Source organism: Mesoplodon mirus (assembly GCF_964341445.2).
Source record: "Mesoplodon mirus genome assembly, chromosome: 9".
Taxonomy (NCBI): domain Eukaryota; kingdom Metazoa; phylum Chordata; class Mammalia; order Artiodactyla; family Ziphiidae; genus Mesoplodon; species Mesoplodon mirus.
Genome location: NC_138985.1, coordinates 59,281,144 through 59,298,011, shown reverse-complemented (window position 1 = coordinate 59,298,011; position 16,868 = coordinate 59,281,144). Strand labels below are relative to the sequence as shown.

Sequence of the window (16,868 nt, the reverse complement as noted above, 5' to 3'; positions counted from 1 at the left end):
TATATAGAAATACATTTTAAAAAATATATTGCCCTTGTATCCTCTGGCCTTGCAAAATGTATTTGTTCTAGTAGCTTTTTGGGGTATTCTTCAGGAGTTTCTACAGAGACTCTCGTGTTGTCTGTGAATAAGGACAGCTTTGCTTTCTTTCCAATCTCTGTGCCTTTTGTTTTCTTGCCTATTACCCTAGCACAATGTTGAACAGAAGTGGTGAAAGCTGATGTCTTTGCCTTGTTCTTGATCTTGGGAAGAAAGTATGTTGAACTTATCAAAGTCTATATGGGCTCAATCCAGTACCTGGTCGCCCTTTACCCCTCACATCTTTTACTTTACACTTCGTACCTCTCACTTCATGTTGGGCATTTCCCATATTCACTTACCAATTCTTTATTGAATCCACTCTAGTCAGGCTTTCAGTTCTTCTACCCTCAGCACGTCGCCTGGCTTCCTCAGTCTCATGCTAATTTATGCCTCAACTCAAAGCTTTCATGGAGCCTTTCCTGACCACCATGTTCCAAGTACTTTCTCTTTTAAGACCTGCTTATTCCCTTTATAGCATTAAGCATAATGTACTTATACACTTTTTTATTTATTTTCTGTCTCCCCCACTAAAATGTTAGCTCCATGAGATCAAGCACCTTATTTATCTTGTTCACTGCTATATCTCTGGAATCTAGAAATGTGGCCACGCGCAGCTCGGAATGTACAGGCAGTAGCAGCTCCAGACGTGTACGAGAGCAACACACAGTCATTTGCTTGGCTCCACATCCCATGGGATGCTCTGTTTGTTTCATCTGTTATGTCCAGAAAAATGGCATATGCGGAACAAATATGACCATCACCATCCACGAGGAGTTCTTCGCTAGAGAACAGGGAGGTGCAAATTGGGCTCACACTCCAGAGGGCAAAATCAGTGGCAAAGGCCTACTGGGCTTTCAATGGACTGAGGTTCTAAGCGAGTATAGCAGAGATAACTAGAGATAACTAACTAGCTTAAGGTCTTTTATAAACCACTTTGAAAAAAATGGTCCCGCCAAACCTGGCTGTAAATACCTGTGGTTTGTAGAAACAGGTAGTTATGACTGACCTCTTAATAAACTACAAACTTTCACTTACTTAATAAAGATCAAATTCCTGACTCTGTATCATCCCTTCTGAATATTGTGTAGATTTTAAAAATTTAGATGCAATTTGGGGCCTGTTAAAAAAAAATTAAGGCAAGTCCTAATGAGAGCTCCCAAGGAATTCTGGAGGACTAATGTTAAAATACCTGATACTGTACACAAAGATGGGAATATAAATATCAGACAGCAACTACAGTCCCACTTTTGGTTTGCCTGTAGCACCTCAGGAGCTGCTTCGTCTATCACTTTCATCTAGTATATAAGTCGAACAAAAATAGGCACACATTAACAGAAATGATCTCTCTTTAAAATCCCTCAGTGGCTCCAAACTCCTTTATATGGTATATTAAGCACTTCTGGACCCCACCTCCTCCTTCACCACCCCTCTGCCCCTTACTAATTGTTTTAAAACATTAAGTCATGGCCTGTTGGTGGGGTTGTGAAATGAATTTCGTGGCTTGCCGCCCGTATTTTCAAAGTGTGGAGGATAATAAAATAAAAAAAGAAAACATGTGGGGCGCACAGCATCATTTTGTGGAATATAAGTTTCTGATATATGTCTCCATGTGTGTCTGTGTGCACCAGCCACGCTGTTGGATTATATTTCTTTCTATAGGTTATGATCCAAATGTTGGAAAGCCACTGCCCCAGGTGTGGCCTCACCAATCTTCCTGCCCTTTCCTGTCTGCTATTTCATAATTGCAGACCATTGCACACACAAAGTATTTCTCCTTCTGTGACTGGCCAGCATTAACTTTTGTTTTTGAATCCATTCAAGCATCATTTCCAATGTGAAATCTCTTTTCCTTCCCAGGTTATCGGCAATTGGTTACACAAACCTTTTCCACAGTCTCGGTCTGTAAGCTTCAGAAAGGACTGCCTGTGCCTTATTCATGTTTTGGGTCTTCAGTGTTTACCAGAGTCAACTATTAAGAGCTTACTAAGTACTTGTTATGTAACTTTTAAGTTCAGTGAGCTGCTACTTTTTTTAAACATCTGAAGCCTGAAAAGGAGTCTCTTAAAACAAGAATTTGAAACATATTCTGCTAAAACTTGCTATTTAATTATACATTACTTTACTCACTGCAATTACATTTTAAAGTAAAAAAAATAGCTAGAATAGTAATTCATCTCCAAGAAAACAGGTTAAAATTGCTGTTTTTATTATTTTTATTTGCTACCAACAGTTTTATTGTAAGAAGTACAAAAGGTATGACAAATACACAAACCATTTTCTCTTTTTGCTTCAATTTAGCTTGTGCATAAGTGAAAACAATGAACTGGACAATGACATTTCGACACCAATTCTTAAAAAACAATGAATTCCATTATCTGACAATAAACACCTAAATTTGCATCCTAGCACCCAGTAAGACATCCAGTTTCCAAAGGATTCTTGACCTATAACCCTCTGAATTTTCTGACATGTTACCTTTTCCATTGTCACAGTCACCACTGGTAGTTCTCCCTCTCCAAACAAGTCTTAAGAGTAAGGTGCATGCTAGAAGAGCTACCTCTGCCCTCAGAAACCCCAGGTCATCATGCATCACTTACTTGAGCTAATTCGTAAAACTGATTGCTAGCAATGGGGTATTTAATGTAAGTTTTGATGGTCCTTGGATTACATATTTCACATGACACAAATACCTACTTTTCTATTTTTCTCTTCAGGTGGGAAGAGCCTAGGTAAACTGACCTATGTTTTCATCTACCTAAAAGTAAGGAAGCAAGATCACTCAGCTCAGGACCCTAGGAGGAGGGTAACTTTACAGGTCAGCTTTCTTTCTTTTTTTTCCTTTTCTTTCTTTTCTTTTTTTTTCTTTCCTTTTTTTTTTTTTTTTTTTTGGCCTCAGGAGGGCTTTCTACATGGATGATCGCTAGAGTGAGACGGCTCTTCCCATTTTCCTCCTGTCTGCACACGAGGTCATTTTTCTTTGAGGGGTAAATGATCCGGATATGTAGGAAGATCCCTGCTTTCAGAGAGCGGCATCACACCCACACTTGGGGAGAGCACAGGGTTTATGGACCCTGTGAGGAAGGATACCCAGGTGAACCTGACAGACCAGTGTGGTAACTCTCAATCTTGTGTACAGAGAAAAAAGCAGAAGCAATATCTAACACCAAGCCATCTGCCAGCATTCTTGTAAGACTGTGTTCCAGGCAGTGAATTTCCACACTGCTTCTTTGACCTGCTGAACCCAAAGCACCAAAACAGAGCATTCTGTAGCAATATAAGCAAACGGAATGAGAGTAATTTTGCACCTTTAAGGAACATGCACCCTTTTAAGTCTGTACCCTGATATTAAAATAGCAGAATGAATTTCAAGTATGAAGAGATACAGTAAAAGTATAGCCTGTAGATGGATAGAAAACAGCAGCCTGGAATGTGGTTTATATTCTTGGTTAGTCTTTTTCTTTGCACCACAGCCAAAACAGAATGCTCTGTAGCACGACTTGGTTTAAAAATCAAGACATATACGAAGATGCTAGAGGGCATTTGTGATTGGTGTCTTGACCATGCTCTGTGCTCAGCACCAGGAACCTTCTCTTCATGACTGTGGCCAGCCAGAGGTCAAGTAGGGGTGGTGGCCAAGCCTGGACAGGCATACCTGGGATGCCTAAAGCATCTCTCATCATGTCCCTGACCCCAAAGTACAGCAGAGGAGGATGGAGAGCAGCACGTGGACAGTCCAGGGAGGGGGTAGGGAGCACTTCAGAGGAAGGGAGGAAAGGATGCAGAGGCTGGCGGAGTATCAGTTATCCTGGGCTGGTTCACACAGCCTAGATTAGTATCTGACATGCACATGCACAATCTCTACATCTCCAGAACCGTGATTTCAAACACAGAAACCAACAAGTCGAATGTCCAAATTAAGATTTTCCTCTACTTTTAAAATATCTTCTACTATAAAATTAAGTAAAAAAAAAAAAAAAAAGCAAAAAAATAGCTCACTGGCTGTGACACCCTTGCTAAAATCTAGAATAAAGTTTTAACTAGGCCCTATAGGAATGCAGAAACATTAATACATTTTACAGTGAAAACGTGCTTTTACACATCTCAGAAATGAGAAGCCTATAAAACCCTCTAGTTCTAATCTGCACTCTACGGGAACCGACATTGTGCTTTTCTTGCCACACACTGCTCTTCTCTACAACACACTTGCTCTTTAACCTTCAGATCAAAACCTAAAATACCAGAAATGCAACAAGCTTTTGAGGTGTTGGGGACTGTTGGTTGTTAAAACCCCATTGTTGACTACCGTATAGGCAATCCTTGTTTTAATTACCAGACTGGATTGCTTCTCTACAAAACCAAGTTGCTTGAAGCACGGAAACTTGGACTTCTCCATCTGGCATGTTCTGGAAGCCTCAAGGCACATGCTGACAGGTCTGCTTCTACAGAAACCTCTCACACTGCTCTCCTTTCAACAGTGCTACCTGTTCCCACTACAGGTCACACCAGCTACAAGGGTACTAGATGGTGTGGGGGAAGCTTCTTTTCCGGGCCAGATAAGAGGAGGCGCCACCTAGGCGCCTGTCTCTGCCTGGCATCTATTCTGAGGGCCACCTGGTAGAGTTCCTAAATTAAGGCAGTATTTGATGCTTTGCTACCTGCAGTTTTAAGTTTTGCTGTATTTCACACTATAGTATATGCATACTTGACAAAAGAACAACTACAAAGTCCTTTGCTTTAATTCCTTTACATAATGATAAAACACCTAGACACAAATATACTATCTCTCTAGACTTAAATTCTACTAATCATATTAAAATGCATGCATCTTATTTGGGGGCTTAGTCTAATTTTAATTTCCTTAGTTCCATCAAGATCATGATAATGAGCATTTAATGCAAATCCTAATGTGGTCTGCCTTCTGTTGCACTTTCACAGGACTAGTGTGACTGAGAAATAAATAATATAAATGAACAATAATAGAAATAATTTATGCAAATGTAGAACAACTTGAAATAGAAATTTCCCACCTTGTTAAGTGCTGATGCTAGGAGTAGCTGATGCTACTGATTCCATGTACTAACTAGTATATTACTGGTCATAGGAAAATAAATGAATACAAAGTAAGGAACTAAAATATTCCCGTATACATTTGTTGCAAACACAGGATCAAAATAAGAAAGATATATAATACACTTGGTGGGGGGGGTGTTCAAGAAGTGTATTACTGCTGGGATCTATTTTCATTATCCAGAGACTTCAAGGTCAAATTTGGAGTTGCTGGTGATCACAGAAATATTGCTAGCTAATACATATTATTGCATTTCATAAAACTTAAGATTAGAAACTTTCAAGTAAGGGTACGAAAGGTCTCTTCAGGACTGTAACCTAAGCACTTCAACGGATTTGGCTAGAAACCACAGAGAGTCAGAAATGATATAACTTGTGGCTTTATGCTTGCTGATTAGTGCTACAGTCATAGTTCTTTATAGCGTTATGTACAGTTATGTGTCCCCTTTAAGAAAACCTACATTTGACAGTCCAAACTCCTTAAATAGAGAAGGGGTTGATTATTTGTTTGACAGAACAATTCACACAAAAGGTTCCTCTAAACAGGAAAGTCTCCCTCCCACATGAGATAATTTGCTCACATATCTTTAACTACTTGACGAAGAAAAAAAGAGAAAGAAATTAGAAAGTAAAGAGTTAGGAGCCTTTGCCAACTGAGGATGAAGCAGAAAATAAACAGATTTTCCAAACAAAACTTTTCCAGGCATATCTTTTGCCATCATATATGTAGAATGATAGAAAATAAAAAAATAAAAAATCTTTCCTGTAATTATACATCTTCTCTTAAAAAAAAAAATCTGAGCTTAGAGCTTGAGAGATGCCTGGTAGATAGCTTCATACAGAGCAGCATCTCTTTATACCCGAACTCTCGGAGAATTGTGTTGTACTTATTTACGCACAGATGACACCTGTTTGCTTCTAGGGATATTTTACTTCCTAAGACTGCAGAACAGATGCCTCCGAGACAGCAGCAGGGCACATGGACCTCGGACAGTATCCCGCCGGGTCTGTACATCATTTCAGGCACTAACAGGTGAGCGGCGGGCGGGTCCCAGCCAGCTCCGCCCACTGCCACTCTACTGCCAAAGGGGCGGGGCGACGGCGCCACGCACCCGGAAGGCTTTCGGTGGGAGGGAAATTTTGAACGCGCGCGGATAAGAGTTCAGACTGGCCCAACTGATAACAAACTCGAGGTTTGAATTCGGCCTTCCACTTAGGGGCTTAAACTGGAATCTAAATACTTCAGTGGGATTTTAAGCAGAGGGATGAGGCCGAAGGTTTGACAGCCCCTAGTGTGTGCGGTATTTTGATTCAGTATGAATTACTGAGACTTGCCCGCTGGCTACTCCGGAGGAAAGTGAAGCAGGCACTAAGGAGTTTCTGCCACTCAGAAGGAATAAACTGCCTTCCGTTGGGTTGTGCTAAGGAAATTCTGAAAAAATAATATAATTTCCTTCCTCCTAAATTTCAGTGACACTGTTAAAGAAAATGACTTCTAAAATTAACTAAAATCATGTGGCGGATAAGGGTCTCTGAGCGGATCTGTGAATTAAAACAAAAGTGTATGAAAAAAGTGTATGTACATATATATTTATAATAAAGTTGCCAAAGAACTTCACAAGTGGAGAAATCAAACACTTATGTAGATATACTCCTAAGTTATTAGCTCATATGCTTACCGAAAATTTTTAAAAATTACAATTTCTTGTGAATTTACACTTGTGACTATACAAGTGTAAAAATTACCAGGTCTTTTAGTATTTTAGGGCTCTGTTTCAGCATAGCAATTCTTTGAAAAAATAGTTTTGTCTATATAGTAACTGATGTGTTACTTAATTTCTGCATCTGATTTTTTTAATTAGTATTTTTAAATTTAATCGTCTAACAGCCACCATGGTAGGGAATGTGAAAGCAGCTGACAGGGGATATGGGCATTTTGCCTAGGGCCTCTGTAGGAGTTTTACACTCCTAACAAAACTATCCTCTTCACAGATGAGTGTTGCCTTTTGAGTAATAAGCATGTCCACCTTTGTAACTTTGCACCTAGAAAAGTGAGGTAATTAGTTACCTCAAAAAATGTTTCCTGACCAAATGAATGACTAGGCTCTCTTTATACACTAAAATAATCAAAATGTGCGTATTATTCATCCTCAAGAACAATTTACTTGCAGACAATTGTTCAGAACTTAGCTAACAACTGAAATATCTGAGTTACAGAACACTGTGAAGATTATTAATCATCCTGAAAAACAAGCGCTAGGCAAGAGTTAAATGTGTGCAGAAAAATAAAGGTAGAAGCCTCGCTCAGATTCCACACCCCCCTTCAAAGTGCCACCTTGTGGAATATACTAGAATAAAACAAGAAAGTTCATCCCTTAGGACAGTGTTAATTTTAAAACAGACATTTGAAAGAAAAACCGCCTCCCTTTCCTACCATATTAAGTTCAAATTGCTGTAATAGTATTTAAACAGATGCTTGGAAAAAACCTGTATTTATTTTCAGGAGAGTCTTGTTTTCTTCTTCAAGGCCAGAGCACCAGTATCAAGGAAACATAAATATGTTGATGGAAGTCCATTCATTTATCTAAATTAACTCCCTGGGAATGCTAAGAAATAGAAAACACTTTGAAAGGCTGGTTTGCACTTCATTAAAAAAAAAAACAACTAATCGGAAAACATGTAAAAATCAGACCCCTCCTCTTTCTCCATCTTTTGTTGTTAACAAAGGTCAGAAGATGGAAAAGGCCAAAGGAATATTTTTGGTTTATTTTCTGAAAAAGTACAAGTTAGAAATGCTTGAGATATAGATATGTAACAAAACCAGGTTGAAAATTGCATTGATAAAAAATGAAAATGCTATTTTCTTATGCTTTTTTTTTTTTTTTTTTTTTTTGCGGTATGCGACGTGCAGGCTCAGCGGCCATGGCTCACGGGCCCAGCCGCTCCGCGGCATGTGGGATCTTCCCGGACCGGGGCACGAACCTGTGTCCCCTGCATCGGAAGGCGGACTCTCAACCACTGAGCCACCAGGGAAGCCCTTCTTATGCTTTTGAGGAAAACACCACTACTAATTATCTGAGGACTTACATTGCTTGACAGGTTTTTGGTAGCCTTGAGAAGTTTTTCCACTGTGGGGAAGGAACAAGTAATTATCTTCCTAATCATACATCTGAATGTACTGAATGCACATGATAAATGGTTTGGGTTTCACAAGTTTTCAAAAATCCTGGTGGCATAGGAAACACACCTTTAAAAAATTTATTTATTTTTTTACAACAAACATTTTTAGGCTTGCATAACAAGTGTAGCTTCACATGGCTGCTTCCTTCCATGAAATGAGGAAGGAATAGGGATGGTTTAGTATGATTAGCTCAACCTTTGAAATGGTAACTGTTTGGAGTGACTTTTCCATAAAATTTGTTTTTGCCCATATCAAGTTCACAGTTGCCAGGTGACTTGAATATAAATTCTTGCAATACATGTTAATAAAATATATACCCTTCAAAATATACATAACTTTGAAACTATCCTTCTTTGAATACCTTCATTTTCTCCAGAATTTCCTCTATCCATTGCCTAGTGTCTTATGGTTTTTAAAGATTTAGAAATCATATCACATCTTTATTTTTTATAAAATAAAGACATCATTTTATGTCTTTATGCATTCTTTTTTTTTTTTTTTTTTTTTTTTTTTTCTTTTTGCGGTATGCGGGCCTCTCACTGTTGTGGCCTCTCCCGTTGAGGAGCACAGGCTCCGGACGCGCAGGCCCAGCGGCCATGGCTCACGGGCCCAGCCGCTCCGCGGCATATGGGATCCTCCCAGACCGGGGCACGAACCCGCATCCCCTGCATCGGCAGGCGGACTCTCAACCACTGCGCCACCAGGGAGGCCCTATGCATTCTTTTGAATTCTATCAATATCTAGGAATTTATCATATTTCAATATTTTCTTTCCAAGAAACTCTACTAACACAATTAAGTAATTACAGTGGCTTACTTTTAACATTATTCTTTCCTAGACCCACCTATGCAACACAGGCCTGTTTTTGGAAAATGGGAGACACTCTCATGTGCTTATCATAAAAATTACAGTAAAGTTGTCACTTAAAAAAAGAAGCAATTCTTTAGAGAGAAGAATTTTAATATGTTTATGATATGAGAAAGCTTACATGATTTAATTTCCATTAAGGAGTGAGAATTGCCATTACTGACTTTTATAGGTACCACTTTTAAGAGAAGCAGCTATAGTTAGTTAAAAATGCAATTTACATACATAATTTAAGATTCAAAAGTTTGGTAATATTTAAGTTTTTTCCCATCAGGATGGAGAGTATCACATTCTGGAGTCAGACCATAACTTTCTCTATTAAAAGGTACATGTTTTATTTAAGATATTAACATCCTGTGCATTCCAAAATTTTCATTTTTAACTAAAACTAAAAGGCTGACATTCTGGTCTTAGGTGAACATTTTGAACTATTTTTAGTATGTCACCTGGGGCAAAATGAAAAGTCTGCCATTCAAAGTGTGTGTTTCCTGAGAGAAAATCATGAGAACACAGGGGGCAGAAATGGCCCGGAGCTTTCTTCCGAAACAGGTTCTCTGCTCCTTGAGTTCCCATCTACTTCAAAGGAGAGACAAAGTGGGAGGCTCCAACACACTGGGTTCTGACAAGCTCTCAGGGATTGTGTTTTTAAGGTTATAAGGTTAGGGCCTTATTAGCTTTGCCACGTGATAGCTTATGATGCCTAAATGGACTCTTTATATGCAGGTTGTTACAACTCCACCCCAGCACAGCAGTTCCCAGAGCTTGGGCCGCTAGAACTAAATATCATATAGAAACTATCAGGCATATTCTTGCCCCAGTCCTAGTAAGAAATTCAAATGTGAGTTCAAGTCTATCATCCTGTTTCTTACTGCTATAAGCTGCTTCAGTATAGCCCTGGGGCAATATGACCTTTTCTGCTAACCACTGCCTAGCTTTTCGCAAACATGTTTGAAACCATATGCAGCAGAAGAATAAGCCGTATTCAGTAAGCTTGTATTCTGCTCTGTGCTTCCAAGTGCCCTAATGGCAAAGGGTGCTTGTGTGGGATCTGGATTTCAGAAGTGGTGAGGCGGATGTAAAAGACATAAAACGAGAGTAATCACTCAAGTGCAACAACCACCCGGATGGAAGAGCTGGGGACAGACTCTTTAACAAGTTCAGAGAGGCTGAAAAGCCCTCTCCTTCTGCCTCTCAGAGGGGAATCTGGCAAGTATCTAATGTCAAAATGTTTGTGCTTTAAGTTTGCTTTATAAACACTACCAAGAAACGAATCAGGAGCATATGTTAGAAATAAAAGTTGAACTCTCTACATGTTTAAAATGCTGAAGAATGCTGAAAAATTCCAGTTTAGAACAGCTGCATTTTTCTTGAGTGAACTTATGAAAAACTTTTGAAAAAGCAAAAACCCAAGTTACGTTCACTCTAACCATGGATACTAACTGAAAAGCTCATGACGGATTAGTTCAGTGAGTTTTAAAATTCAATTTCTAGGCCCCTGGTCTTTGTGTTTTGACCCCCGATTGAAGGAAAGGCAGAACTCATTTATCCAGGGGGACCACAAGTATGCTTGACCTGAATGCTCTGGATCCATTATATCTCAAGCATTTACAGAGATGACAAAACATGATCGATGTTGTCACAAGGAAGAAAGTATAAAACATTCTTATGGCCCATCTTCTCACTCATATCTTGCTTCAGAAAAATTTTCCTTCTCTTGAAGTTACTGAATTAGAACAATGTTAAACTATATATATATATATATATATATATATACACATACATACATACATACATACATATATATATATATAAAGATAGTTGTATACAATATTAAGCTGTGGAGAACTCAGAAAGGCCTGATTATGCATAAACATCATCTGGCACATTTTCTTCTGAGGGAAGCAATGTCCATTCTTTGAAAACCCTAACTCTAAACACAGTCTAACTGTTGCATGCTCGTAAAACATGAATCAGGAAGCGAAATTAGCTAAACTTACCAAAAGATACTTCATCTCTGTGTCTTCTGGTTACTAGAGCCGACTGAGCACTAACCACACAGAAGGCAGAGATGGTATGGAATATAAAGTACTGTAGAGAAAATGGCAAGAGGAAAAGTAAAGCTGTTCACAATGCCCAGGTCAGGCTGGCTCTGCAGAGAGTGGGCATGTGCATAAGGCACCAGAAACAAGCACAGCCTGGCAACGGAGAATAGGTAATTTTATAGAGTAAATATATATTTCTAAAAAATAGTTAAGGACATTCCCTCAGATACTACACTGACAATATATTCTATAAAGCTGTAAAACACTAAGTTACACTTTAAAGCAATCTACTTGCTGGTGATTGAGAAGAACCAGTCTTCTACTCATTGCCTAGGTAACAACCGTGAATGCCAAATGCCAGGCAGGAAGATTGCAGTAGAGGGAGAACATATGGGACTCTGTTAGGATTGTGGAATTGGAGCCATAAGCCATAAATCTGAATCAAACTATTTATGAAAGGTTCATTGAAAGAAAGAAAGTAGGAGGTGCATGAGAACAGCTTAAGCTATCTGTTATTAATTAGGTAAGGGTAGTAATACATATTAGATGCGCTGGGGGATAGATAAGATGGATACTTTGCAAATAAGGCAGTGCACGGTAGGAAAAGTACAGTGTAATAGGTGGGGGAAAACTTAAATGGCATTCCTGTCTCTAGTCAGAGAGAACTATCCTCCAAACCCAAACAGGAAACAGTTTCTGACAAATTCCTAAAATCAAAACCAAAACAAAATAACAACAAAAACCAAAAAGAAAATAAATTCCAAACCAGGAAATAAAGGCTTTCTCTATTATTTTTTGATGATTTTACCTAGTTGAGGTACACTCTCTAAATCTATAGCAAGTTAAGAAAAAGCTTATAGGTATTTTTCCAAAGAAACAATAAAGCACATTATACAGGTTAAAATTACAAGGAGTAAATGAGCTTTTTGAAAAGTAAATAGAATTTGTGCTTCAAAAAACAGGTTTCTTAAAAGATACTAGAATTTTTTTTTCTTTTTGCTGTGTGTATAAAACGTCACCTAGATAGTGAACCTTTTACTATTAGCAAATTTACTGCTTTGGGCCAGAAAAGAAATGCTAAGGACATAGGCTCAACTTTAAATCTGAGAAGCCCATTTTGGTGAATCACCTTTAGTCAACAGACACCTGTTATTTAGCGGTCACTTTGAGCCTTTAAAATTCAATTATTCTTGTTTACAGAAAGTAACACTTTTTAAGAGATCAAGAATCACACACACACACACACACACATGCACACACACACACACACACTCACTCAAAAGTACCAAATCAGGCTCCAGCACCTGCAGAGAGATTACATCATAACTCAGCTGTGTCTGGATTGCTCACTTCACACTGGCAGCATTCAAGATCAGAAAAATGAAATGGCAGCACAATTGGTCAGCAGCTTCTCTTCTGGAATTTTTCCAGGTTCTTAAAACAAACAGACAAACAAACAAACGAATGAACATAAAGCTGCAATCACTCTTGCATTGATTTCAAAACAGTAAACGAGGCTGTTTCCTCAGAGAAGCAGAGCCCATCCAGAAGACGGCAGCTAGAAGGTCTCCAACCAGTGATCCTCAGCAGCTCTGCAGGGCTTACTCAGGGGACCCATCAGCTACCAAGGAGGTTCTCCGGATGATCAGCTCAAGGCAGCTCAGGCTGTATTCATTTCTGAGCTGTTCTGGCTGGGCGGCAGGTGGGAATCCAGGTTTTCCTTGCACCTCTCCAGGTCGTGGAAGTACGGGTGAGACAGGGCACTGTAGGCCGATATTCTTTTGGCTGGATTAAATGTCAAGCACTTCTGTGATAGAGACAGAATAGCAGATTGACATAAAACATATCCATTTAAATAATGTGCTTACATAGTTATGCCTCTATTCACTGCCACACATAGTTATGTATCTACTCACTGCCCCGTATTACATGTGTGTATAATGAGAATGAGTATCTACGTCAAGGGACACTAAATACAATGTAGACAGAACTCATATATGTCTGCTCAGGAAAAGGCAACACCTTTTGGGTTGCCTGTGGACTGTTACCCACCCAGGATTTCTCTCCAACCCAATCATATTATTATTACAGCATGCATATAACTATAGTTAGGGTAGTGATTTTTCTGATGCTAGCAAACTTAGTGCTATAGTCGGAATCTTCACCCTAATTTTTTACCCTGATTTTATCAATGAGCAGGGAATGGAAGGGGGTTGCCTTGTTCAGGTGTAAAGGATCATTACTGAACCCAGGGCCAGTGGAGGAGGCAACAAGTAAGGGCTAAAGCCTAGACCCGAATTATCCCGATCCACTGCCCCAGGGCTGCGCCACCCAAAGAAAGAGATGCCTTCCTTCTAATTCACGTCAAGGTGTCATATGGGCTAGCAGCAGCCCTACAAGGGGACCATCAGATTCAAGTCAAGTCACTGAACTCTATTCCAGGCGTTGACTCAAGTGCAGGTAGAAGGTGAAAGGAGGGAAAGGTGAACTCTGGAGCAGCAATCTGCATTCCCAAGCTGTTGATACATAATCAGTCACAACGTTTCCCTAATTCAGAGCCATTTCCACTTCAACCCCAGGTAATCTCGCTCTTCAAATCCTCCTCCTCTCCTTTTACCAACTCCTCCAGCATGCCTAGCAGGTGGCAAGCACTAACGATGAGCAATGTCTCCCTGCACCCTCTGCCCCAGGAGCTCACATGTAGCAGAGAAGCTTTACCAGCTTCTCCATCCTTGTGATGCAGTGTCTACTGAAGTGGGCTGGGGATCTGAAATTTCTCTTGATTTCCGTCCTCTATGTAATCTAGACTTAACATTATCATGGTTATGTAGACCTCTTCCATTTAATCTGGGTTTCTGCACTTAAGTATCTCACAGTCTTAGGTCCTGAGTGGATTAGGGACTCCTGTAAAACTCTGCTGAATGCAACTGAGCTAGAAAAACACATACAAACAGCAAATTCTACATTTAACTTCCGGTGAACTGTTGGGTCCCCTGAAATCTTATTTATCCTGAGCTCCCTACCAGTCCATCCATGGACACCAACCTGCGCATAGCGTCTTCTGAAAATCAAAGACCCAAACGACAAGCAGAGGAAGGAGATTGTTCGTAGAGTGGTTCTACTGTCTCTAATAGCAATAAACATCTTGAGAAAAGCTTTACAAGGGCTGAATTCCCAAAGGACAGGAAAGCAGGGGCAAAATTCTTGAGCCTGAGTTTTTTCTTCCCAGAGTCCAAGAAGGAAAAAATTACGTAGTGGCATTAGAAAAGGAAGCAGCCAGTTTAATTCCCAGGACATAGGAAAAAGAAAAAAAAAGCTGTGGAGATATGTCCAAGATAGAGAGACATGTCCCTAGAGGATTATCTGAGAGGAAGCCCTGTTCCCACACTACACGGATGGCTTAGGGCTGGGAAGAGGGTAGAGAAAAGGAGAAATCTTTAGCCGAAGGTGGGGGGTATGTGAGAATCTCAGGTTGGAGGTTGTAATACATTTTGTCCTGTAGAAATATTGTTAGAAAAGGTGGCTGAATCCTATTATTGCTCTACCTCAGTAGAACAATTGGCTATTTTGAGAACTAATCTTAAAATCTTGCACAATAATATTGTTTCTGCAAAAAAATATAATTTGCTTGCCAAATAACTGCCTTAAAAAATGAGCTTTTGAATTACCACCTCGTCAAGAGTTTGACTACTACAGGGGCTTCCCTGGTGGCGCAGTGGTTGAGAATCTGCTTGCTAATGCAGGGGACACGGGTTCGAGCCCTGGTCTGGGAGATTCCCACATTGCCGCGGAGCAACTAGGCCCGTGAGCCACAACTACTGAGCCTGCGCGTCTGGAGCTTGTGCTCTGCAACAAGAGAGGCCGCGATAGTGAGAGGCCCGCGCACCGCGATGAAGAGTGACCCCCGCTTGCCACAACTAGAGAAAGCCCTCACACAGAAACGAAGACCCACCACAGCAAAGATAAAGAAATTAATTAATAAACTCCTACCCCCAACATCTTGTTTAAAAATAAATAAATAAATAAATAAATAAGAGTTGACTACTACAGTGGACTGGATCATTTTCTAACACATATTCCTTTTCTTTCCTTCCCCCTCTCCATGGGAGGAGTATTCGTTCTTCTATTCAAGTTGGCCACGTAACTTCCTTTGGCCAATGGAATGTGGACAGAAATGGCAGGGTATCTCTTCCGAGCCTAGGCCTTCAGGGGCATCGTAGGTTTCTGCTTGCCCTTATGGGAGCACCTACCTTCTAGGATGAGAAAAACATGTTGCGGGGAGCCAAAGGCCCTCGGGCCTGGGCCCCAGAATGAGACACGTGGAGAAGACCAGTACTTGACCCACCGGCTGAAGCAGAGCTGCTCTAGATGACTCAAAGAGCTGCCTCTGCCAATGTGAAGACACGTGAGCAAGAAACAAAGGCTTATTGCTGTGTGCTAGTGAGACTTTTTTTGGTGTTTGTTATGCATCGAAAACAGACTAATACAAGGACCAAAAAAAAAAAAAAAAAAAAAAAAAAGTACCTCAGGCTCTGAAAGCAGTTTGATAGCAAGAACTCCAAAACTTTTTTCAGCAAGAGCATCATATCTGGAGTAAGTACCCAGACTCCCAAGTGAATCATGATGAAGGGGACAAAACTTATAAAGATATGTAGGTTTTGCCCGCTAAAAATAATTCTTCCCCTGAATTGTCTTGTTACTGCACACTACTTATATATCTACATAAGAGCATTTATAAATGTTGATATATAATACATCCATACATGAAAGATTGAGGCATTCTATAAAGTCAACTGTTTTTTCAGATAAAAATGAAGGATAACTCTTAAAGTGCTAAACTTTTAAATGTTAACTGTTTCTTAAATAAAACAACTTTCTAAAATACTCTTTATTTTTCTTCCTTAGTAAAAAATTTTCAATAGCGGCAACAGTTACTTTTTGGGATCTCAGCTGCCTCTCTTGTACCGAATGGCCTGCCTTCTCTGCTTTAGAGTTCTAGCTTGTGTCCCTCTAGGCTGAAACAGTGAGAGCTTTCAGAGACTGCTGAGGTTTAAGGTCTTGGACTGTCCTTTCCCTGCATGCCTGTGGATATTATGCTCCATGCTTAAGTTTTACCTGGTCATGATGTTACTGGCTCTGCTTTTTATTCCTCTCCTTTTTCTAATCTCTGCTGCCATTCCTTGTCTACCTACTTCCTTCTCTCTTTGGTAGGTTTCTTTGCTCCTTTTTCTTTTTTGTCTCCTGCTACTTCTTCAGATTAGCACTAGTGTGTGGTCTGACTTTGGAAACCACCACCTCTAGTGGGGGACCCTGAATGAACACATGGCATTGTCTGTTATCTTTACATTTTAAGTTCTTCTTGGTGATTCCTAATAATGTTGGAGCCAGGAGATCTTTTGGGTTGTCTTTGGATGTTCCCTTAGCTGAAGGACTGGGCTACTTCACTACCAAAGTTGTTTATCACTGTCACGGTCTGTCCAGAATCCTCTACTAAGAGGAACATTTCATTCAAAGTTCCTGCTGAAAAGGAAATCCTGTGGTGGCTATATTTTATAACACGAGGTCCTCACTGTCTCCTGGCATACCTGATTGGGCCAGGAGTGCAGGCTGGCCGTACGTAGCAACCCTTA

General features: G+C 40.0%; 1 protein-coding gene across 4 annotated transcripts in view; it reads right to left on the bottom strand.

The window, feature by feature from the left end:
* Positions 1–2,265: 2,265 nt before the first annotated feature.
* Positions 2,266–16,868, bottom strand: part of CDK6 (cyclin dependent kinase 6) — a 235,365-nt gene continuing 220,762 nt past the window's right edge. For all 4 annotated transcript variants that reach the window (XM_082633019.1, XM_082633021.1, XM_082633022.1 and 1 more), the window contains exon 8: positions 2,266–13,045. In XM_082633019.1, coding sequence (XP_082489145.1) covers positions 12,899–13,045 — 147 coding nt within the window. In that variant the 3' untranslated portion in view covers positions 2,266–12,898. The remainder of the gene's footprint in view (positions 13,046–16,868) is intronic.